The sequence below is a fragment of the Leuciscus leuciscus genome, assembly GCF_965113295.1.
Source record: "Leuciscus leuciscus genome assembly, chromosome: 5".
Lineage (NCBI taxonomy): Eukaryota > Metazoa > Chordata > Actinopteri > Cypriniformes > Leuciscidae > Leuciscus > Leuciscus leuciscus.
The window spans coordinates 5,644,982-5,668,878 of record NC_138729.1 but is presented as its reverse complement, the minus strand read 5'-3'; the positions used below and the strand labels follow the sequence as shown (position 1 = coordinate 5,668,878).

At 35.6% G+C, this 23,897-nt stretch overlaps 1 protein-coding gene across 3 annotated transcripts; it reads left to right on the top strand.

Moving 5' to 3' along the window:
* Nucleotides 1-331: 331 nt before the first annotated feature.
* LOC309499607 (matrin-3) lies at nucleotides 332-22,228 on the top strand. 3 transcript variants are annotated; one of them, XM_082170935.1, is made up of 19 exons: nucleotides 345-485; nucleotides 2,438-2,991; nucleotides 4,549-4,663; nucleotides 6,436-6,482; nucleotides 6,573-6,689; nucleotides 8,864-8,989; nucleotides 9,093-9,260; nucleotides 9,513-9,634; nucleotides 11,172-11,517; nucleotides 12,895-12,979; nucleotides 13,421-13,437; nucleotides 13,950-14,072; nucleotides 14,683-14,808; nucleotides 17,081-17,221; nucleotides 17,343-17,473; nucleotides 19,239-19,356; nucleotides 19,629-19,758; nucleotides 19,957-20,078; nucleotides 21,896-22,228. In XM_082170935.1, the coding sequence occupies exons 2-19, from the start codon at nucleotides 2,479-2,481 to the stop codon at nucleotides 21,944-21,946; spliced, it is 2,598 nt and encodes an 865-aa protein (XP_082027061.1). In that variant the 5' UTR covers nucleotides 345-485; nucleotides 2,438-2,478; the 3' UTR covers nucleotides 21,947-22,228. The 3 variants fall into 3 exon arrangements, with proteins under 3 accessions (XP_082027063.1, XP_082027061.1, XP_082027062.1); XM_082170936.1 differs by having other exon boundaries at nucleotides 4,549-4,675; XM_082170937.1 differs by lacking the exons at nucleotides 19,239-19,356; nucleotides 19,629-19,758; nucleotides 19,957-20,078; nucleotides 21,896-22,228 and adding an exon at nucleotides 18,846-18,984 and having other exon boundaries at nucleotides 332-485; nucleotides 4,549-4,675.
* Nucleotides 22,229-23,897: the final 1,669 nt, after the last annotated feature.

Below are 23,897 nucleotides of genomic sequence, written 5' to 3'. Positions count from 1 at the left end.
AGTAGTCTCTGAATTTGGATAGGAACATGTCCTTGCATGATGCACCTGTATACCTATACTCAAACTCATGCTCCCTCTGTCCTATTTGCACGAGGAAGCATCAGTTGTACTGATGGGGTACTGATGGGGTACTGAGAAGCACCCCCTATATTGATATCGATGGTAAAACACCTTTTGGTTCCATGGTGCCTTTATTTCAAGATGCAAATAGTGTAAAAGCAACACTACTAGGTGAAATAAAGGTGAAAAATGCTTTTAAAATAAAGCTTAACTTACTCCATAAAACTCCATCGCCATCGTGTTTTGGTGACTGGTGCTGGTGCCCATATCTTTTTGCCGTGTACGCGCCTCTTGCTTCAGAGCGATAGGTGGCGCTATTTGCATCATTTGCGTGAATTGCGACCAACACATTTCAGAAGAAGAAATCCAGGGATCCTATCAGTATTTACAAATTGAACAAGGAGCGCTCCTTGACGGACATTTTGGTAATTATTAAAACTATTTGTTTTCTTTTCTCGTGTTAGAGCAATTCCAGAATGTCCTGTTATGGTCGGTTTATTAGTTATAAGTGTTGAAAAAACCAACAGTGCCAAAGTTAACCAAGCCATTTCGCGAAGTTACCACCGGTAACGTTAGTTATTTATCAGCGGGCGACACCTTTAATGCTCGTGTTTACATCTAAAAGAGAATACCTGACAAATGTTATCATGTTGTGAAGATGCTCTTTTAGTTTCTGTGCTTTTGGCTTTTGGCAAACTTCATGTTTAGCTTTGGGTTAGCTATGAGGCTAACTGTTGTCAGGAGGAGGGTGGGTACGGTCATGTTTTGATTTTTTTGTCATGTAAAAAAAACTACATTGGAACATAAGATATAAGATATGTCGAGTCAGCTAGAAATGTGCAATTAAACCGTGATTTTATCTATATTGACTTATAACCGTTGTCTAGTAGTTAACATAACATAAGCATTGTCTCGATCTTGTGTCAGTTTCTTAACCACCATCATCTGAATCGTTTATAATAGAAAGTAATTTGGTTTCAAATATTTGTGTGAATGTGTAAATATTGTATGTTAGCATATGTGTACAGTGCTATAATTTAAAGGGTAAGTTCACTCAAAAATAAAAATGATCTCAAAATTTACTTACCCTCAGGCCATCCTAAATGTGTATAGCCTATGACTTTCTTCTTTCAAACAAACACAATTGGAGTTATATTAAAACAAAATATCTTCCAGGCTTTATAATGGGAGTCAATGGTACCTTTTTTTTTTTTAGCCCAAAAAAGCGCATCCATTCATCATAAAAGTAGTCCATGCGACTCCAGTGGGTTAACAAAGGCCTTCTGAAGCAAAGCGGTGTGATTTTGTAAGAAAAATATTCATAATTATAACTATTTAAAATATAATCACTGGCTTCCGGAAATGGCCGTACACGAGTCGAGTTCTGGCGGAAGAGTCACCTCATACATTTAGACATATTTAAAATATATGTATTTAAGTGCAAACTAATTGTCACATTTTCAGACACTTAACTGCATGTTAATTGCAATTAAAAGTAATTGTATTATAGTTTAAATTTATATTAAATGCAGTTAGCTGAACTTTTTTACCCACTCAAGTACATCTTTATAATCATTCATAATAATTACTTCTATTGTCTTTGCAATATGGTTACTATAAGTGTACTGACAAGCATTTATGGTAAACTAAAGTATACTTCAAAGTAATTTTTTTTATTTAAACTTGAATGTCATGTATTTAAATATAATTGTAATTACACGTGTAATGATTAAGTTGCAATTTGGTACATTCTTATGTATTTTAAAGTACTTAACATGTGCTTTAGTCAACAGATCAAAATAAGTGTACTTCTTTAAAGCAACGGCAACAGATTATTAAAACAATTATTTAAAATGTGCTTTAAAATAAAACTGCCGTATCTGCAAGTTTTCTTTTTTTAAAGTTATACGCTCAAGATTTTGAGTACACTTCAAGTGCAGATTGAATAAAATTAAGTGCACTTCTTTTTCACATGTGGACCCTCTTAATTGCATGTCAAGGTCAGTATGGTTATAATACCAAGTTTAGGCTGTAAAACGTATCAGCCTAATTGTACCAATAGAAAAGTAATATTGTCCAATACTGAGTTGATCACCAACACTTCCCTTCGAGTTTCTTAATTGTCTGCAAGTTATTTCGCCATGTTGTTAAGAATAATCTCAATGTTATATAATAATAATATCAGCCATGTCATGTATTGTTGAAGTATAATGAATTTTTTTTAGCTATTATTGTGTATAAAAAGCAGATAAAAAAAATCTCTGGTTACATTTCAGTCATTTGATTTCCTCAGTTTTTGAAACAGTTGTTTATTACTACATCATCCATAATCAAACTTCATTGATTTCCCTTTTCATTTCTGACTGTGAATTCTCAGATGACTGCTTGACTCCCTCTGCTGTCTGTAAAGGCTTGACGATGGATGTGTTAGATGGTGGTGCCAGTGAAAACACAAGTGGAGCCGAGCCTGTAGGCGCGTCGAGCCTGTACGCGGCACTCGGCCTGTCATCAGAAGATGTGGATGCGCTTGCTCAGATTCCAGAGAGTGAAATCAGCGTTGAGACCCTCCCTTATCTGATTATGCAGCTCAAAGCGAAAAGAGCCCATAAAACATCATCTACCACAGACACTGACCACAGAGGCAAGTCACAGGACAAGCTGAATACACCCGAGAGATGCAGCAGTGACCGACGCAAAAGCCCCTTGTCTTCCATCTCAGCGAGGCGCTCTGGGAGCCACGGCAAAGGGGAGGGTAATAGGAAGGGCGAGAGGTACGCGGGAGGAAGAAAGGAGGACACAGGAAGATACAGGAAGTCATCCCGAGAAAGTCAAAGTGGGGATCACGTGGCTGCCGAGACAGAGTTCGGCGACACCCCAACGGTTTTCCCACATCACTGCTCTCTTTGCAATTGTAAGCTGAATTCCATAAAGGTAAGTCGCAAAAGTGATGTGCTCATTAACATATTTGAGTGCCACGATGAAGCAAAATAAATAAAAACACCCAGAATAGATTAGAAAATAATGCTCCTTAAGGAATTTAGCCCATTTTTTGTAATATTCACCCCACCGGTTTCCCACAATTAGATCTTACTCCTCTCATCTTTCTGTTTAATTGTGGAATCCTACCAGTTTGATATCTTTTCCAAGGACAGTCAGCCCTTTCCCAGAGGCAAGAATCCTGCAAAAGACGTGTATTTCACACCTCTTAATAATGGTTTGATATCTTCTTTGGCCAGTCACAGCCGTCTGTTGTTTGAAGTAAATCCCCTGACTTTACAGTCACTGCTCAGTGGGTCACAAGACTTTCTCAGACGCTTCTCACAGCTTCATAATACTGCTGCTACTGTTGTTTATTATATATTGAATAAAAATACTCTGACATTAAAATATTGGGAAGTGGAGGAATGTGAAAATACTGAAAGTGTCCCAGAGAAGTCAAGACAAGAATGAAGCTATTAAGGCACAACATAAAGTGGAGTTTATTTACTGTGCCCTCATAGAATTATTAAAAATCCATACAGATTTTCTTATTACACTCCATACAGTTTGCATATTGTATCGATATTTTCAGGGAGTGAATTTCTGCTCATGATTGCGAGTATCGTAGCGAAAAATAACTCTATAACGCCATCTAGCGACCAAGTTATATGATGTTAATGGCAAATTTATGTATTTTCAATTATAGCAACAATATAAATATGATTCAGCACATAACTACATTTCATAACTGAATACTGTCACCTTTGACTTGTTAATTGGGACATTAGTAAGGTTGCTCTTTGTAAAACTGCTGAAAACAATATTTATTGTAAAAACTAATACATTGAATTGAGTGTGAAAACATTTTTATATGACAACTGTAATTTCTATTAAGAAATGTCTAAAATATGAGGAAGGAAAATACTGACAGAGGAAGATGGATATGAAGGTGTGAAATGAACAGACTTTAATTTTACAGACTTTTGCAGTTGAAAAGTTATACATTTCACTATATCATAAGGTGTTATCACAATGTTTAAAATCTCAATAATATTGTATTGGGGACCTCTGCCGATTCACACCCCTGAGATTTATTGTTTATTGCTATTTTAAGGCTTCAGATGTGATTTATCTATTCTGAATTTCAAGAAAGTTTTATTTTTTAGCTCCAACTTTGAGTTTGCATCCAACAAGTTCAAATAAGAAGAGAAAATAATCAAATGAGATCAATCTTATTATACAAAAGTAATTGATTAATAATTGAAATATGCAAAATGGGCATTACCAGATGGATAAATATACTCTTACCATTATGTACAATTTTGGTCATTCTTTTTTCACCTCTTGCAAAGTCAACCATGATAATATTAATATAAGCTTGTATTTGATTTGATATTTGTATTTATTTTTGACGACAATGTGTTTTACAACTGATTTGAAATAATCATAATCCGTCATATCATAATCATTTCAAGTGCTCTGTTTTTTTTTGTTTTTTTTTACTTTCAGACATGGAATGAACATCTATTAGGATTCCGCCACAAATCACATGAATCGCAGTCCTCTCCACGAAGTTCCCGCTCATTTCCCTCTAAAAGACCCTACAGCACTGACCCTGTCATGTGTAAGGAATGTTGTATCTATATTTGATAATGTTGCTTCCACAAAGAAAAATAATGTTTTTTTTGTGTGTGTAAATCGTCACGTTTAAAAAAATGTATTAAGTGAATTAGTAATTGTTACATCTAGTGCTGTCAACGTTAACACGTTAGCAGATGCGATCATTTTTTTCCAGTTTAACGCGTAAAAAATATTTAACGCAATTAACACAGCATCCGTTTTTTCTGTCATCCTTTGGGTAGCGTTACATTGTATCAGCGGTCGGGAACCTTTTTTGACCAAAGTGCCATTTTTTCATTTTTGGTAATTTTAATAATCATTATTATTATTAAAGATGTGCTTTTTTTCAATACAATTTCAACAGTAGTAATTATTAGGTCCATAGACAACTAAAAACAAACAAATATTCAGCAAACAATAAATAAGCTGCAATATGGAATTAATTGTGCAGGGCTTTCACTGTGAGGTTGAGTTACCAACTGATGAGCATAAATCCTATTCGTGAGAGAGAGAGAGAGAGAGAGAGAGAGAGAGAGAATGCACACAGTACTTACATCTACTGTGTTTACGTCAGGGTTTCTCAAACTCGGTCCTGGAGGGCCACTGTCCTGCACAGTTTAGCTCCAACCCTGATCAAACACACCTGAGCAAGCTAATCAATGTCTTCAGGATCACTAGAAACTCACAGCTAGGTGTGTTTGATCAGGGTTGGAGCTAAACTGTGCAGAACAGTGGCCCTCCAGGACCGAGTCATGATTTCATGATGACTTTAATGTTAATCAAAGAACAAAGGTAACAGGGAAAATTACTCGCTGCTCTTGACTGAATAGACTTTTGTAGCTTTTTTAATTGACTTTTGTAGCTTTAATAAGGATACATCTATATTTAATTTATAATTTACGCAGTGAAGACGGTTTGATAACTTTATTCAATTTCTGTTTGATAACTTTATTCAATTTCTGTATATTTCCTACCGACAGGTGTGGCCACAGGTAAATATGACATTTATTATGGGTTTATGTGAGGATTGTTGTAAGTTCACTTAAATTAAAAGTTGTTATTTTTGAAGTCTAATAAATGTAAAAAAAATATAAAAAATAATTATAGCTTTAAATTACTCTGTAATGTTGAATGGCTGTTATTAATGTTTAAAATTAGGGGAAAAATCTTTTTTATCGAGACATCAGTATCTGTATTAGTATCAGTGATACTGGCTTTCATTCATAAAAAGATGACATTAAACAAGTATTTAAAAATACTGTCTTAATGTTGTTTCTACATTAATTTGGAGATTAACTGTGAAATTATTACATTATAAAATATATTTTTAAAAAACGTATAAAAACATTAGTGTTTTTAAGCACGATTAATCACAGAAAAAATGTGTGATTATTAATCTAGTTAATTTTTTTTAATCGATTGACAGCACTAGTTTCTTCACTTAAAGTGGAAAATATTAAAGAGAATTAAAGACCCCAGAGAAGGGTTTTGTGGCTTTTACTTCATATCTGTTAAAATGCTCTCATGATTGTGACATAAGCTAAAACCTATTGGCTTATTTAAAGTATCAGTATCAGCTCTTTAGTATCTCGCTCCCCAACTTCTTGTTTCAATAGGAAATACATCATCACATGAAAGAAAACAGGCTCATCAAGCCGTTTCATGGGGTCTTTAAATTTTAATGAAAGACATGTTATTCACTTTAATACTTACATAGGTACTGTATAAAATTTATAATAGCAAATATGTGATGATAAATTGATTTTTCTCTTTAAGGGGATCAGTTCATGTCCACCACATCAGACCGTCTATACCCTCCTAAGGTAAATTATTTGATGTGGTAATGTTTTATGTTAATTTCCATTATTTGTGCGGTCAAATCAATATTTGTCTTGTGGCTATATTATCCTCAGCCCAATACAAGGGTGGTCGTTGCCAAGTTTTCTATGGGCGCTGTGACAGTGGAGGAGCTTTTGGTGCTTGGCAAACCATTCGGCACAATTGTGAAGCACCTAGTGTTCCCAGCAAAGGTAATAACACACCAGAAAGACATTTAGGTTCATACACAATGATTAACCATTTAGTAATTTCATATAACTTGGTGTCAAACTTAATAAATTGGTGTCGAAGGCACCTGGGCACTGAAGCTCATGGGCCCCCTCCCCTACCCTCCCCTACCCTACCTCAATGTTCACGGGGACCCTTGCTCGAACACAAGAGTGGCAGGCCTCGGGGACCCGGGCGAGTTGAATATCGTTGTTGGGCTCGTTCAAAAGGCCTCGTCCAGCACTACGATCGATTCGAGTTTAGGGAATATTGAGCGACGGGTTCTCAAGATATACCTTTATAAATATAAGGTATTTTCATTCACCTTTATATTTTTATATTTAAAAAAACCCCTCCCATTACGGAGGGCCCCTCTCTGCGTATGGTAGATCCGGGCCAGTGTTTGCCTCACTATTGCTTTATCGTATTGTGATTAAGCAGTAGACATGTTTACTGTGTCCTGTAATATTATGAAGGCCTGTTCACACCAAGGATGATAACTATAACAATAAAGTTCTAAAAATCATCCACACCACACCTATAATGATAACAGCACAGAGAAACGATATCGTTGGAATCACTTTCAGAACGATTTTTTCCAGTTGATGAACAATAAAAACATTGACAGCCAATCAGAATCCATCCTGCTTTAAAGAGCTTGAGCATTTAATAAAGCAACAAACAACAAAACTGCAGCATGCGTTTAGAATAAACAACATTCATTTGGTGTGGACGCTAATCGATCTTCTTTATATATTATTGTTCGTTGTGTGAACGGGTCTTAACTCTTTCTATAATCTTTATTTTTTTAACACAATTTTATTAGTGATTTTTCTTTTAGCACTTGGCTTCGTATTCAAACAGTTGAATTTTGCTCTCATTGAGTTCAAAGCATCAAAGCTTCCCACAAATGCACGCTGAAATTTACTATTACACGCAACACAATATACTACATATATTATACATGGTTTTGTAAGTTGACCGTAAAATTACACAAATACATACGTACATATCCCGTGAATGCTATATGAACACGCTTTTTCATCTTTAATAACTTTTGAGGCATATTTTGCTGAATTTTTATAAGCCATTTCATCAGTTAAAGGGCCATAAAGACCTGTAACTCTCAGTATTGATGAATCACGTTGGTGTCGAAGAGTCCAAGAGTCTATTGAAGAGAACTTATGCGATGCAGAAACTCAAACTTACAAAGCAAGTTCATTGTCATCGATGTACTACAGTACAAGAAAATGTCACATCTGTGATGTTGACACAGACTAATTTAAACCCGGAAGATGAAAAAAACGCAAGAAATGTGGATCAAAAAAAGTTCTTCAAAGTTGTCCTAAGATGAGCACGGGTATTGTTCAAAATTCATGTATAACTTTGATGAAAGGTTTTGATCCACTTCAAATGTTGACTACTGTGTTTTTTTCTTACACTTAAAACTAACATATGGTAACATTTTCCTCTAAAATGTTCAAAACCCATAACTCTGTTAAAATTTAGTGTAGGGTTTCAGACCTTTTTAAAGGGAAACTCTCGCCAAAATGCAACCTAGGGTCTTTTTGTTATTCTACCCGAGGCAAACTTTCGTGGAAACGCCACTTTTAAGTTTGACCGTATTTTCGTTTTTCGGTCAAATTGCCTTTTGAATGGGAGTACTTGGGGCACTACAATGATAGCATCAAAATCACTATTTTTAAAACACTAAGAAGGCTCGACACATTGAGAATTGAGCATTGAGAACATTGTTTGTGTACACAGAGTTTGCTAAAAAGAAAGATTTTGAACAACTCACTGTTGCTGTGTCCACCGGCATTTTGACAGTCAAAAATAGTCGATCTCCGAATGGAACGACTCAGGGAGGAGAGTAAAGATGGATAGCTCCTTTTTTTAACCGAAAATGAAAATACAGTCAAAACTTAAAAGTGGCGTTTCCGTTCTATTTATGCTTTTAAACAAATGTTCGCCTCGGGTAGATTAACAAAAAGACCCTAGGTTGCATTTTGGCAAGAGTTGCGCTTTAAAGGTTAGTTTATCAAAATGTTGATATTGTCATATTGTTCCAAATCTGCATGTTGTGTTCCAGAAATCAGTCCCTCTCAAACGCACATGTGAATACAGGTCTGCAATAATATTGTTTGCTGGTTAACAGGGTTTTTTGGAGTTTAGTTCTCACAAGGAAGCTCAGAGTATGGTCAGTCACTTCAAGTTGAAACCAGCCTTCATCAAGGAGAACCGAGTCATCCTCTACTTATCACCAACAGTGGAAGGCATTCATGTGAGTAGGAAGCCCACAAATCACATCCTATATGCTTAGTTTCACAATGTTTAACATTCTGTCCATTTATCATGGATTTTCTATACATATTTCTGATTTTCAGTCACCACCCAAGTTTGACGAGCCTTCACAAAAACGAACAAAACGTTCGAATGCACCTTCTGTGGTTTGTTTTTCGCGTTTGCCTCCTGGCGAGGGCATTGAGGATGAAGTACTAGAGCTTGCAGGCATGTTTGGGGAGGTGTGGCAGTCAAAGTTCACAGATTGTAAGGTAAGGTTACCATCTTGAAGAACTTGTGATGATGTCAGCTGATGGATTGAAACTTAAGAAACTGACCTGTGATGAACGTTGAGATCTCTGTGAGATATATATTTGCATATATATTGACCCTTCACAGATAGATTATACTCTCATATTGAGTCAATTAATTTGATTTAATTGATTTCATGTGCTCATTTTGTCAGCCTTTATACAAACTCATCACGGTTGTTCTTTTTTGTTGTTGTGTGTTTGTGTGTTCAGGCTTTGATAGAGATGGTTGACTGGCGTGATGCCGACATCATGGTGAAGTATTACTACAGTAACCCACTGAGGATTCAAGGCAAAAGTGTCAAAGTAGCCATGTCCCACATCACCAGCCTGCGGTAAGAGACTTCTGATATCCCGAGCCACAATTTTCCTTCCTAATTTCAAGAAGACATTACATTCCAGAAAGGAAAAATAAAGAAATATCAAATATATATCAAAGTGACTGATCACCACAATAAGCTTCTAAACGCACAAACGAAAAACCTTATCTCTGCACAGCTGCAATTTAGACCGTATCTAGACAAATCTCATGGCCAGGAGAGCAAAAAAGGACATGGTCTTCGTTGTTACCTTTTAGCTTTATGGTTTTAGTTTTGACAAGACTGTCTCTCTATCCATTATGTTTTTATTTGCGTCATTAACACCAAGCGTGCTGTATTTGAAGTGACAGGGGAGAGAGAGTTCACATTCTTTTATCACGTTCTGTAATTTACTTTTGTTTTTTTTATTACACTCTAGTTAAATGTGTTTGTGTATATAAGATACAAATAAATAAATAACAAATTGCAAACTCATGAGCATCCTAATGGGCCCTAATGTTTGGCGTACTCTGAGTCTGCACCCCCATAACGGCACCTCTGTCTGTCCTTCACAGCCTTAATTTCATCCACATCAAATTATATATAGCTTTTTATTTCATGTCATGAACATAGACGGGGTAGCTGGCATGGCGTTTAACTATAAACAAACAAACAAACATATAGCTTTTACTCTGATTAAAGTCCATTACTTCCTACAAAGGAACTCTTCACTTATTTTTATTTAAAATAAAAATGAGCTCTTTGACCAACACTAAAATCATGATACATAGTTGTTTAGTAGACAAGTTACTTTAAATCTATAATGCATTTATAACACAAACTTTTCCTTTAAATCAAATGTCAAAAAATGTCTAAATGTAGTTGCATTAAAAACTTAAAAACTTAACATTTCAAAATTAACATACTGTCCTAAATTTTCATTTTCAGAAGCAAAATATATTTTTTTAATTTAACCAGTGTTTTTAATAAAGAAATTAGTACAATTCTTAATACAATTCTCATTCAGTTAAATAATGAAATACCTAATTAAATGAAAAAAAACATTTTGATTTTCATTTATAAATGTTATTTATAGCATGCTAGTTATCACTCACCAAATCTTAAAATAAAATATATATTTTGTAAAGATAGTGTAAGCACCTAAGCATAAACCTTCAGAGCAAAAGGTTTTATATGCATTCATAAACATGCATTCAGTTTGTGCAAATATTTGACTGTTTAATGTTTAGGTCCTGTGGGCACACTTTTAAAACTGTATTTTAACATTTAATTATGTTGCAGTGACTCATTGTAAGTACCTTACTGTAAACAAGAATTAATAAAATAATTATTATTCATGCATGATTCATATTCATACCTAAACCTGTATATGAGTTTCACATGAAACAAAATGTGGCGACCTAGTAGATTTATTTCAGGTGATGTATGTTGTGGGAAATTTAGGAAAATAAGTGAATCATGCCTCCACAGCTGTGATAATCACAGAGTCTGTAGAGCTTATTTTAAAAATGTCCTTAATTGAAAACCTTTTTTTTTTCTTTTTCTCTCTCAGAGAAAACAGTACTGAGCCTCCGTCCAGAAAATTAGACTCAAGCAAATACAGCAGACAACGAGACGAGTCCACGTCTAGCAACAAGGACAAAAGCGACAGCTCTAACCAGGAAGCCACAGAGAAAGAAAACCAGTTAATTGAAAGTGAAGACAAGGTGCTCGATAATGAGGAGGGAATTCAGCTGGAGGATGAATCTGGGCTGCTTGATGAGGGGACAGATGACACTGCGGTTAACACCGAGGAGGAGGAAAAAAAGGGAGAGGAGGAAAGGTTGGAAGAGGAGGGGGCTACCACTGCTGACGAGGAGAACAGAGACAGAGATTCACAGCAGAATCAAGACGAACAGGTTAGTTTGACACTGTACCACATGAAATTTGCGTATTAAAATATGCTATTAAAATAGCTACAAGTAAGTATAAGCACGGTTCCCCAATGATGATCTCAGAAATGATGGCGAAAATTCAGCTTTGCAATTTGATTTAAAATGTATTCCGATTGAAAACATTTATTAATATTAGTTTTAATGTATTTGTCATCCAATAAATGAAGCCTTGCCCCAAACATGAACGGTACTGTAAAATGCATGTTTGCTCTCTTAGAGACAGATTTACTAATTTACTGATTACTGATGAGATTTACTGATGACACGCAAATTTAAGAACACAGACGCAGCCCAACACATGACCAACACAATCCACCGAGAGCAGTGCAAATTAGCGTCTGGCTACAACTGAGTTCCCACGGGACTTCAGCGCGAGACTACAGCTAGCTGTCTAAAACACTATTTAGGTGAGTTTAAACAATGGCTAAGTTGCTAAACGCATCTTGTTGTCATGTAAGGGCCCTGTTCATGTTGGACAGACATTTTAATTGCATTTTGTGCCTGTTAAGAGGCACAAAGACACTCTTTAGGTTTATGCCCCCAGAACTGCCGTTTTAGCTGAATGGGAGCTCTGGGCATTAACTGTAACAGCTCCGCGTTGCAACCACCGATCCGGTTCGTTTTTTTTTTTTATATAGACAGTACTCACAAAGGTAAAACGATCAAGATTAACTTAAAAATTCACCGGAGTTCTCCTTTAAGAAACTACATACAGGCCACTATGTGTCAGTATAAAGACTAAATGGGACAAAAAGTGCACAGTGCACCTTTAAGAAAATTAAAAATGTTGTGCACCTGAGGAATACTGTAAATAATGACTGTAATGTGTAACTTGTCTTCACAATTCTTCACCTATGTTTTTTGGAGTAGAAGTTTCACACTGACACTTACTAAAAAAAGTACTTCAATTTATCTGGATTCGGTCGGATTTACTGAATAGAAAAGTGCTGTTTGCGTACCTGCATCAACCCTGACATTCCTCTCACGCCAAATATTTCCAGTATTTTGATTGATTCATAAAAGATTGTGTTGATTAATATGTTGAAAAAGTACATTTTATCTGTATTTTTTGCTGTGCTATTTATGTGTAGCATAAATTGGTTTGGCATGAAACTCTACTTGCAGCTACACCTCTGCTATGGAGAGCTGTGCTGTTCACACAGGGGATGTGAATGACGTGACTGTAACATGGGTGTCAAATCAAATGCATGTGTGGTGTGAAAGATTTTAGTATACGTGAAAAAAACAAAATATGCTTAAACAAGAACAACATGAACATTCATTTTGATGCAGTGTGACTAAAAGCACTTATGTGTGCTTTTATATGTCTTATTTCTCCAGGATGATGCAGAATTTCCAGAGAACATGGAGGATTTTGTTACATTGGACGAGCTGGACAACACTGCAGGGGGTGATTCAGCTTTAGGTAAGTACAATTCAAACAGCTCCTGATATCTATTTAAATTACTCAAAGGTGTCAAATCATAACTTAAAATGTTAGTTTATTGCACCAAAAACAATAATTCCAATCATTTGTTTTCATGGCCATTTTCTACCCTCTCTTTGACCCTTAGAATTAAATGTGCTATTCTCAACATCACAAAAGCAGACATTTTAGAACCAACAGTTTTTGCAACTTAGTTTCGATAAATTACTTTTTTAGACTTGGAAAGAGTTTTTACAGTAAAGTCGTAATGAAATGAAAGTAGCAACATGCATTTAGCAAATAGTGACACTTCATTTCATGTCAACTTTTGATTCAAATGATCATGGAAAATTCTTCATGATATGATCTCTTTAATATTTAGAGTTCTCCCACAATGTGCTTTTTATCTATGACAGTAACACTTTTGCCCATTTATTGCAGAATCCTCTGTGTCACAGGTAAGCATCACATCTCTCATTTGACTAACTTTACTTGTTGGATGTTTTTTAACATAAACATACTGTATAAATGTGACCCTGGATCACAAAACCGGTCACAAGTCGCACGGGTATATTTGTGGCAATAGCCAACAATACATATGGGTCAAAATGATCGTTTTTCTTTTATGCCAAAATTCATTAGGATATTAAGTAAAGATCTTGTTCCATGAAGATATTTTGTCAATTTCTTACCGTAAATATATAGAACATTTATTTTTGGAAGTGAATGCTGCACAATCACCAACATAAATGCACAACCTTAAAGGAGAATTTCTCAATGTTTTGATTGTTTTTGTCCTATCCTAACAAACCATACACCAATGGAAAGCTTATTTATTCAGCTTTCAGATGATGCAATCTCAATTAAAAAAAAATTACCCATGTGACTGGTTTTGTGGTCCAGGGTCACATATTTCCAGTTCAACAGTTTTGAGCAATAGCGATGTGTATTTTTCTGCACACGCTCACAGGATGGTAAAGTAGTGGTGGTTTGGCCTGTGAAGAAAACACGCGACTTGATGAAGGATCTTTGCAGTCTGGCCGCACCCTTTGGCAGTATGGTGAAACATAATTTGTCCATGTTCAATCAAGAGGTCAGTGTTTCGTGTTTGCGTTTGGTTGGGTACAAATATTAATTTCCCTTTAAATACAATCTTTATTTGGACGGAACAAAACAAGTTTTCAAGGAATTCGTATATTTTCAGTGGATGGTTGAAACATTTTGTATTTACAGTTAAGTATAATATTATCACAGTATATTAAATAACCATTATATGTTGAACAATACTGTTTTCATTATTTTTAATATGACAGTAGTACACAGGACTCTATTCTTAGTGTGTGGGAACATAACTAAACCTAACGTTTGTGTGTGAATTTTCTAACTTGTATAACACTTTAGGAAAGGTTGAAAATTTAAACATTAGTTTCCCTTTCTATGTTTATTAACCTTGATTAATTATTTTAAAAATGTTACTTTCTACATGTACTGCATTAAAAAAAAAGCACTTTTTAACATTACAAGTTAAAAACAAAGGATAAGGAAATGAGCTACAAAAAATAATGAATTGCAAATGCTAACATGAAATAAAATTAAAGCCAGAGGCCTTGTGATTTGCACAACAGCTGTTAGTACTCTCAATAGTTATTGTCTATTTACCATGCTACCACATATGATTTCTGTTTTACTCATTTTTCTTGTAGGCTATGATTGAACTGGAAACAGTTGAAAAAGCCCAAGAAATGGTGCAGTTCTACAAAGATCACAAGGCAAGGATGTGTGGCAGACCGGTGTCTATTTCCATGTGCCGTACCATGAAAACAATAGAGGTATGGTGTTATGATCACATTGTTTCAGTCAATATAGTGGTAATGTCACTGCTTCCTTTAAGACTTGGTTCACTACAATAAAAGAGAAAAACAATTTTGTTGTTTACTCTCCCTCATGTGCTCTAAAAATTATATGATTTATTTTTTCTATAGAACACAAGAATGTTAAAGTCCCCCTGTGCTGAAAATCTAGCTTTTAGTGTTGTTTATGTGTCTATGTGGTGTTTTTAATGTGCTTTAAGGCAAACCATGTGCAAATTCAAGTCAACACCATTGCTGAGTATTTTTTCCTTAAATTTGCAGTGAACCAAAGACAGTCTAAAAAACGTAGTTTAAAATTGCTGGTGTTTCTGACGTCACAAACTACCTTGTAACCAATCAGGTCAACGAGTGAATCTCTGAGCTGGAGTGAGTGAGTGGAGGTGGGGCTAATTTGCATATTCATAGAACTAAATGCATATTCATAGAATATATTCATATACTAAATGAGGCAAGGGTGTAGAGTTACATTCAACTATTTTAAGGCTTAAAGATATATTTTTTTTCAAGGAAAAGGCGTTTAAATATGTAATTTTAAGTGATCAATGATGAGTTTTAAGGGATACAATTATTGACTACAGGGGGACTTAAAGATTGCAGTTATACACATTCACAAAAAATTGAGAAATGGAGGATAACAGTATGATAAATACAAAGATGTAAATAAGAACAGTCAGTGTATAGATGCAGTCCAGAACAGCGTTTCTCAGAAATCGCTTGCTGCATCCAACCTGCAGCCCGCCAGTAAAACAAAGAGAAGCAAAACACGTACCAGGAGTCGCAAAAATAACTAATGTGGTCAAAATTATAACGTGTTTTTGTTGTTGTTTAATGTGAAATACACTACACCGCATGTTACAGGCTGGTGGTCAGAGAAATACATTCAGAACAAGATGGCTACACAACGGATGACACTCCTTTAATCAATGAGGTGGAGAAAATAAAAGGTCACAGTTCAACAAACTTGAACTTTGGAAAGCGTGAAAGAGAAACTTCTTCGCATTTGCTTGTGTTTCTGGGCTCCGCCGTTTGTATGTGTAGGAATGGAACGAAAAGTGTAGTTTGACCGTCCCTTTAGGCTGCAACATTACAAAATGTAAAAAAGGAAGGGGTCTGAATGCACTCTATGTTGGCTGTAGGAAACTGTGGGCAGTGCTATATTCATCTGCCACATGCAGCACTGATCCAAAGTATGTGCAGAGTATACAGTAGAACGTTTGTGTGAAAAGGAAGTTAACTTCCTGAGGTGAGGAGAGAATATATAAACAAAAGCAGATTTATTGAATTTACAACAGCCTAATTTTTTGAATTTGCATCTGACAAAAGAGAGCCATCATAATTTTGTTTGTTGCTTTTTTATCTAATGGCTTTACCCTTAAAATCTGATGCACATGTATTTTTTGTGAACTTAAAGTGCTTGGAATGACATGAGGGCGAGTAAATAATGACAGCGTTTTCATTCATTCTGTGAACTGTTCCTTTGCTTATATTAATGACTGTAAAAAAAACAGTCAGGATACAAAATAGTGCTATATAATAGTGATGATGTGTTTTTTTGTTGTTGGCCAACCCAGAATTTTGCATCACTCTGGTGTCCTCGACTAAACCCAATAGGATTTTTTGCGTTGGCTTTCGGATTATTGCCGATAAACAGTTATTTGACTAACAAAAGTTTATGATTCTTACACGTTTTGTCCATCATGATAATCTTTATAAACGAACACAACGTTCATGAATTTTGAAGTGTAAATATAATTGGCGGAAGTCGAAAGCTAAATATAGGCTATAAACAAACTACGCCACGGTCACATGACTTCAACGTCACCAGCATTTAGTTTGCAAAAGCGTGATTATAAACACAACGAGGCTGTGAACGCGACTAGTGAGTAGATGAGTTTATCTGGTCAGTGCGACGATGTTTAATGTCCCGACAATCTCTGGAGTCCCATTTAGACACTTGTTAGCAACCGCCTTTTTCAAGACACGTAAAAGCTTTAAAAAAATCACAAGGGAGTTTTACTGATTATGCCGTAGAATAAAATGTGAAAGTGTCTTGAGCTTGTGTTCACCACTGACCATAATCCAGGCATTTAACCCCAGAAACATAAACTCATTGACTTTGTGACTTGGAAATCACGTTTCCAGGTTTTGGCCAACAAATATGTCATCCCTGCAGCACTGAATTCAACTAAAATGATTGTTGTGGTTTCTTAATCCCTCATTCCCCTTTTAGAGCCCTAGTGGGAGATCCATTTTCATCAGCGGTCTTCCCAACCAGAGATTTCAGCATAAATACACAAAGGAATCCCTTTTAAATCTGGTTAAGCCATTTGGAAAACTGACTGCCTACTCTCTATCCTACTCTCAAGCAACGGTACGTATACACACATTTTCCCCTCATCACAATCTATGATGATCAGCATAGAGTAGTTTTTTTTTTTTTAAGACATTGCGATTTATTTTTCCTGAGCCGCCTCTTTCTTGTTCCTTCTCAGTGTTACATGCAATTGGACAGTGTCAAGGCAGCTGAACTAATGGTTGCGCAGTACAGTCGGCGGCCTTGCAAATTTTGGGGGTCTGTACTGAAGATAGCCATGAGCAGGAAAGGAGACTCTCTGATTCGTTGGTAGGTGAATGTGTCTCAGTCATTTCAATGCAAATCTGAAATCATGTTCTCAGTAACCGTCGCTGAATAAAGTGGATGCACAAATGACAATACATTTTCATCCTTGTATTTGCAGTAGAATGGACTAGTACAGGCATGAGCAGGAATGTACAGTTGGCCTCAATATTTGAGCACACTTTAAAATGTTATTGTTGCAATAGATATCAAAATATCAGAGCAAGTGGAATCTGCAAAGAAATCATGCTTTCTTCATAAATACCACTTTTCTATAGTTCAGCACATTACATGTCTAGATATATATAAATATTTTTTTTTACAAAATACTTTTTTTGGTACATTTAGGGTGTGTTCACACCTGGGGCCGGTTTCACAAAGCTATTTTAGACCGGTCTATAGTGTTAGACAAGTCTAAAATGTGCTCATAGACTAGTCTAATGCAAGTTAGACTGTTTCACAAAAATAAAGACCGACTTAATTTAGACCAAAAAAATTAGACACCTTCCCCCCAGGCTAACTTAGGTCTAAGACTCTGTTACCTTGGCAACCAGCAGTAACAATCAGTTACATTACAAACAGCCAAAAGAAAAGGGAAAATGGCTCATAATTTAAACATTTCTTCTTGTTACTACATTCTCCGCTAAATTTCCCAAGTAAAATGTCCTTGTAACTGTTACACTCCTCCGACAAACACATATTTTCCGCTGGGGTAAACTGCACTGAGCGGTTGAATGTGCTTACTCGATCCGCCATGTTTTTTGTTTTGAAAAGTGTCTTATTTGACCCAGAATGCATTGCAGTGTAGTCCTACTTAAGATAGTCAGAGTCTTAAGTGCTTTGTGCAACGGTCTGATTTAGATGTCAATCTGAAGTGTGACTATCTACTATATCTAAGCCATAGTCAAAGTCTATCTTTGTGAAACCGGCCCCTGTAGTTGGGTTTTCTTAGTTCATTTGGTCTGGACTTTAAAAAAAAATTAAGTCCTGGTCCACTTAGCGTTCACATTGGCATTTTAACACCGAATCTGAAGGCATAGGGAGGGATATGTTCACAACCTGCTTTTATTTTGTATATTTCGAGAGGAACTTACAGAACATCCATAACAATGCTGTGTCCTTGGGTAAATGCGCTCGTATGTGTGTAGCCGAAACTATGATGGTGTTTTGACCAGCTGAGAACTCGTGAAGAGCTCATAAAATTTATAAAGGAGTCAAAACAGCGGCAGGAATCCCTCCGGCAACACCCCGACTGTGACGAGAAAAAACAGGCATGCTTGAGCATTCTGTCCTTTTTAGGGTCGCATCTTGTGACATCATGTCCTGTTTTTGGTTCATTTACATGTCTTTGGTCCGTGTTGTGTTCATATTTCATTAGAACCGCACCAGAGTTGGTTTGAAAGTGGACAAGACTCATCTTTTCAGTGTCTCGGTCCGCTTGTTTGGGGCACCAGGGTCCAGATGGCAGCGTTCACACTTATTCAGATGAAGCGCACTAACAGAGCAATCGCACCAGGGTTCGTTTTAATCCAACCGAACATGCCAAGTGTGAACACACCCTTAGTTTGAAATGTTGTTTGCTTGTGCTGTTTTTTTTTTTAGTAAAAGGCACTGACATTAAGTGACTTACAAAGTGGCATCCGTAGTTAGACAACAGCAAAGGTCAGATAAGTGGGGGAAAATATACCATGTTTCATGTAACTTGTGACAACCATTGTGAAAGTAACAGAAATAATTTTCTGTCTTCATTTTGTTTGCTCTATTATTACAGGAGATACACTTTAGCACAAGAAACTGAGGAGAAAGAGTTAAAAAAGGAGGAAAAACTAATTAAACCAAACTCTGAAAGAACAGGAAATGACCAGGAAATCAAGAGTGACGCAAAGGAGGTGAACATCACACATGTTGGACACATTTGACAATCTATTCTCTTAGAAAATTTGGATTGATTGATTGATTTGATTGACTGATTGATTGTCCACCCATTTGATCATTTCCCTTTGGCTTCTCATAAAAGTTCTGATCTAAAGTGTCATGCATACATGCAGAACTAAACTTTTGATTTACTTTTTCAAACGAATTGAAAGGAAAGGAAAAGCAGCCAAGTGTCAGGCTTATATGGTATCAATACTGGTTAAAAAGAGAAATTACGTGTTTGCAGATCCAGCAGAGTTCTTTACCGGATTGTGAAGGTGCTGGTGGGGATTCAGTTTGTGAAGGAAAAGGTTCGGAAGAGGTTGATCAACAGGACAAAACCCCTTTGAGCCCTGATCAACCTGACCACATTGTGGGTAAGTCCATCACACACTTGCTTGTAATAGACTTCATCAGTACCTTATTATAACCTCTGGATCTTCATTTAAAACATAGTGTATTTATAGTTTAGTCTTTCTAATGGTTTAAAATGTTTTTGTCAACGGATTGCGATTTAGTGTGTAAGCAATTGAGGGAAAACTGTAAATCCTGAACACTTCTCCGCCTTATTTCAGGTGTGAACTACGTCATCCCAGTGACTGGTTTCTTCTGCAAGCTGTGTAACATATTCTACACCGATGAGAGCAAAGCAAAATCCGAGCACTGCCGCAGCCTGGAGCATCACAACAACTTCAAGGTGCCTGTAATAGAGTTACAATAGAGATTATAAAACGGGCTGTGAAAGGTCTTTTCTTCTCCAGCTGTTTTTTGTGACTCTGCTGCTCCAGTGAGCATTTCTTATCCAATGGTCACACCTTTTTTTTTTGCAATTTTTATAGTTTTGCATCCTCCTCATGGGCATTCAATAATTTTTGACTTTTCAGTGCGAGTTAAATCTCTCTTTTTGACCCATTTTACCTGTAAAATAAAACCTGCTTAATAATTATGCACTTCTAAATATAAGGCGTTTTTCATGATCAGAATATCGATTTGACATATAATTATGCATGCATGCATGTGTGTATATATTTGGGATATATATATATGGAGTATATACTGTATATGGGGTATATATATTAAGGGTGTACCGGTTCTCTGTAAAAAAATAAAACTGACGACGCATACACATCTATAATATGGTTTAGGGCTGCACAATATTGAAGAAAAATGTGATACGATAATGCTTTAAGTGTGTAAAAAAACTTAAATCATCTTAAAAATATATTAAAAAATATAGAACCTACATGTTTCACATTCTTTTTGTGACAAGAAAACATCCCTACAGCTTCTGAAAGTGAACATCAGTGTTTTACTGTAGCGTAAGAAGTGTTATTTTAACATCAGCGTAAACCTCAGGGTTTCAGGTTATCCTACATTAGGTTTATTTAACAACAGAAAATGAATAATCAAATGTAAAAATAAAACACTGCTTAGTTTTCACTGTATGAATTAAATATATACTGATTTTTATTAAAGCTACAAAAGTTATTCAGCCGAGAGCAGTGAGTGATATTCTCTTCGTCTTTTGTTCATGACCCCAGTTATTGCAAGCCGTTGCGATATGCATATCGCGGTATATACATTTGGGATATTTCAATAATTTCGATATATTGTGCAGCCCTAATATGGTTTGTTGAAAATAACGCGTAAAACATTCTGGCTTCCCCTAAACTTTGTTCAATGCAAGTGCCGTTTGCTTTAATATGACCAGTCATTTACGCCGTCATCTCTCAGGTGTTGATAGGCGAGACCTGAACAGCACACGTTGCTGTCTGTGTTTTAAATTGAGTTCTCTTTCAAGTCTTGCGCTTAAACGGACAAATTCACACGTCTTGGTGAGTATCCTATAGCAGACATAGTTGGTTATGTCTCAAGTGGAGGTAAACAGTCGAGAAAGACGAGGCATATGAACAGTATCAGTGTATTGGATCAGTGCATTATGTCTTAAAGTGACTGCAGCCTAATATTCCGGCTGTTTGTGTTTTTAATGTTAATCAAATGACAAAAAACAGGGAAATCACTCACTGCTCTTGACTGAATAGCTTTTGTAACTTTAATAATGATAAATCTTTTATACACTGAAGATTATATGCAATCTTGTTTTACATTTGATCACTTTATTCAGGTTCTATACCTGAAAACTACTGTTAGATACCTGAAAAGCACTGTTTATTTTATTAGTGTCTTTGCTCTATTGTAATAATTCGTGCTATTGCTTGTAGTTTTGAATATTTGTTCTTTATTTTCTTTATTTTTATTTGACAGTCGTCTTTTTTTACATAGCATATACCGAACCGTACCGAAACTTGTGACCCTAAAATCGTGATTAATCTGAATCATTACACCCCTAATAATATACAGTTTGCTCTACCTCAGAAATGACTTTCCCAAGTGAAACACATTTTAATAGCCATTTTTCCTACATCACATTTATAGAAGTAAGGTGGGTTTCAAGTTGCTATACCTCTTGTGCTGGTTGTGTGGATGAACTCACATTTTCGCTTTGATTTTCAGCTCAAACATGCCGAAGCAGTGGAACCGGCAGACGGACACCCAGATGGTTGAAGAAAAGGGTGGACATGAAAAGACAGAGACATTGTACTTTTGAATCATTGTTTTTTTAATTTGTTTTCATTCCAGTGAGTTTCCACATTCTTTCTGTTCAAATGTTTTGTTTTTGAAAGCGCTTCGAAAGAACTGTGTGAGAGAGAGAAATGCGTGTGGATAAAATTGTGAAGTCATTGTAATGATTTGGATGTGCATTAGTAAATAGAATGAAAATGTATATCAGCTGACGTAGAGTGTTACACTAAGCTCTTGAAATAAACTCAAGTTTGTTTACCGTCAGGTATGTTTACTCTCACCTGTATCATAGTATGCAAGCTTGTGCATTTCCACCTTGATAAGAGCAGGTTACCTTTAGCTATGCAAGCCTCTCCGGTGGTCACACTGCAAAAACATTTTTTCTTACTTAGTATTTTTGTCTGGTTTCCAGTCCAAATATCAAAAAATTCTTAAATCAAGATGCATTTACTAGATAAGTAAAATTAGATAAGATATTATGTCTTGTTTTCCGGGGGAATTAATCAAAATTAAGTGAGTTTTTGCTTAAAACAAGCAAAATTATGTGTCTATGGGGTAAGAAAAATAATCGTAATATTCAAACAGAAACAAGATTATTTTTCTTACCCCATGGACAGATAATTTTGCTTGTTTTAAGCAAAAACTCATTTAATTTTGATTTGTTTCCCCAGAAAACAAGACATAATATCTTCCTGCAACAAATGCATCTTGATTTACGAATTTTTTTATTTATATTTGGACTGGAAACAAGACAAAAATACAAAGTAAGAAAAAGCATTTTTTGCAGTGCATGATCTGTAATACTGTGTGTGTGTGTGTGTGTGTGTGTGTGTGTGCGCACGCACAATAACACTGATCAACATCTAAAATAGATAAATCTCACAGCATTGGCTCTGATTAATTTGTAAAGAAATTAGTCTTGACATCATTTATGAATGCGTGTACAATTTTCCATCAGTTTAAAAAATGTTACAAATGTATCTTACCACAAACCAATACATTATTCCTTGCAACTTTTGTCTGTGAAGGTCAAAATGAAATGAATGTGCAATGATTTATACAAATAGTGGCACATTTGTGAATAGAGTTATCTTTTGTGTAAATGTATTGTAATTTGTGCCGACAACCAAAGGAAGATGTTCCGATTCAAACACAAAATGATCTTGCACAGACAACACGTATAACTACTAATGAACGGCAAGATACAGTTGCAACAGTTTGATAGATATTTGTGCACACGTTTAAAAGTTTAGACTAATTTCATCCTCTGTCTAGTCCTCTCTTTTCAATACAATCAAACCCTGTTGAGTCAAAATAGCTACGTTTACATGCAACCAAATGATCCGTTAGTAATCAGATTCATGGCTCAGTCGGATTGAAAAGGATTCATATAAACGCCACAATTGATCCGACTGTGCTCAATCTGAAAACTTTGGTCTGTAAAAATGACTGTAGTTCAGTAACTAGTTACTGTAAATTTGGTCGGCTTGAAAGGAGTAATGCAGACCTGAAGTAATCCGATGGGGGGGGGGGGGAATAAGCATGTAAATGCTTGAATCTTACTATTTTCTCAATCTGATAAAAAAAAAAAATTTGCTTGTCGAACGTGTGTGTATTATTATATTGTTTGTTATACGTTTATGACTTTGGAACACATGTAATGCACATGTAAATTAATATGTAAATCAGATTGCAAAGTTTTAAGTTCACATAAATAACTTTTAGAAGCTGAAATCGGATTGGATTCATACGGTTAACAAAATGTGTGCATGTAAACATACCTAATGAAAAAACGACTACATTCCATTACATTAAAAACATTTACCAAATAAATAAATAAATGATGAAAAACAGTCAGAAGTGTGATATAAGTGTAAATTAAATTTAAGACTATTAATTTTTTCTAAAATCAAACCACGAAAATAAAAACAAG

Bases quoted from the DNA above. Each gene is read 5' to 3' on its own strand.
- LOC309499607 (XM_082170936.1), top strand. From the start codon at position 2,479: ATGGATGTGTTAGATGGTGGTGCCAGTGAAAACACAAGTGGAGCCGAG. The intron at 9,261-9,512 runs GTAAGGTTACCA...TTGTGTGTTCAG, and splicing joins CAAAGTTCACAGATTGTAAG to GCTTTGATAGAGATGGTTGA. The intron at 17,222-17,342 runs GTACGTATACAC...GTTCCTTCTCAG, and splicing joins TATCCTACTCTCAAGCAACG to TGTTACATGCAATTGGACAG.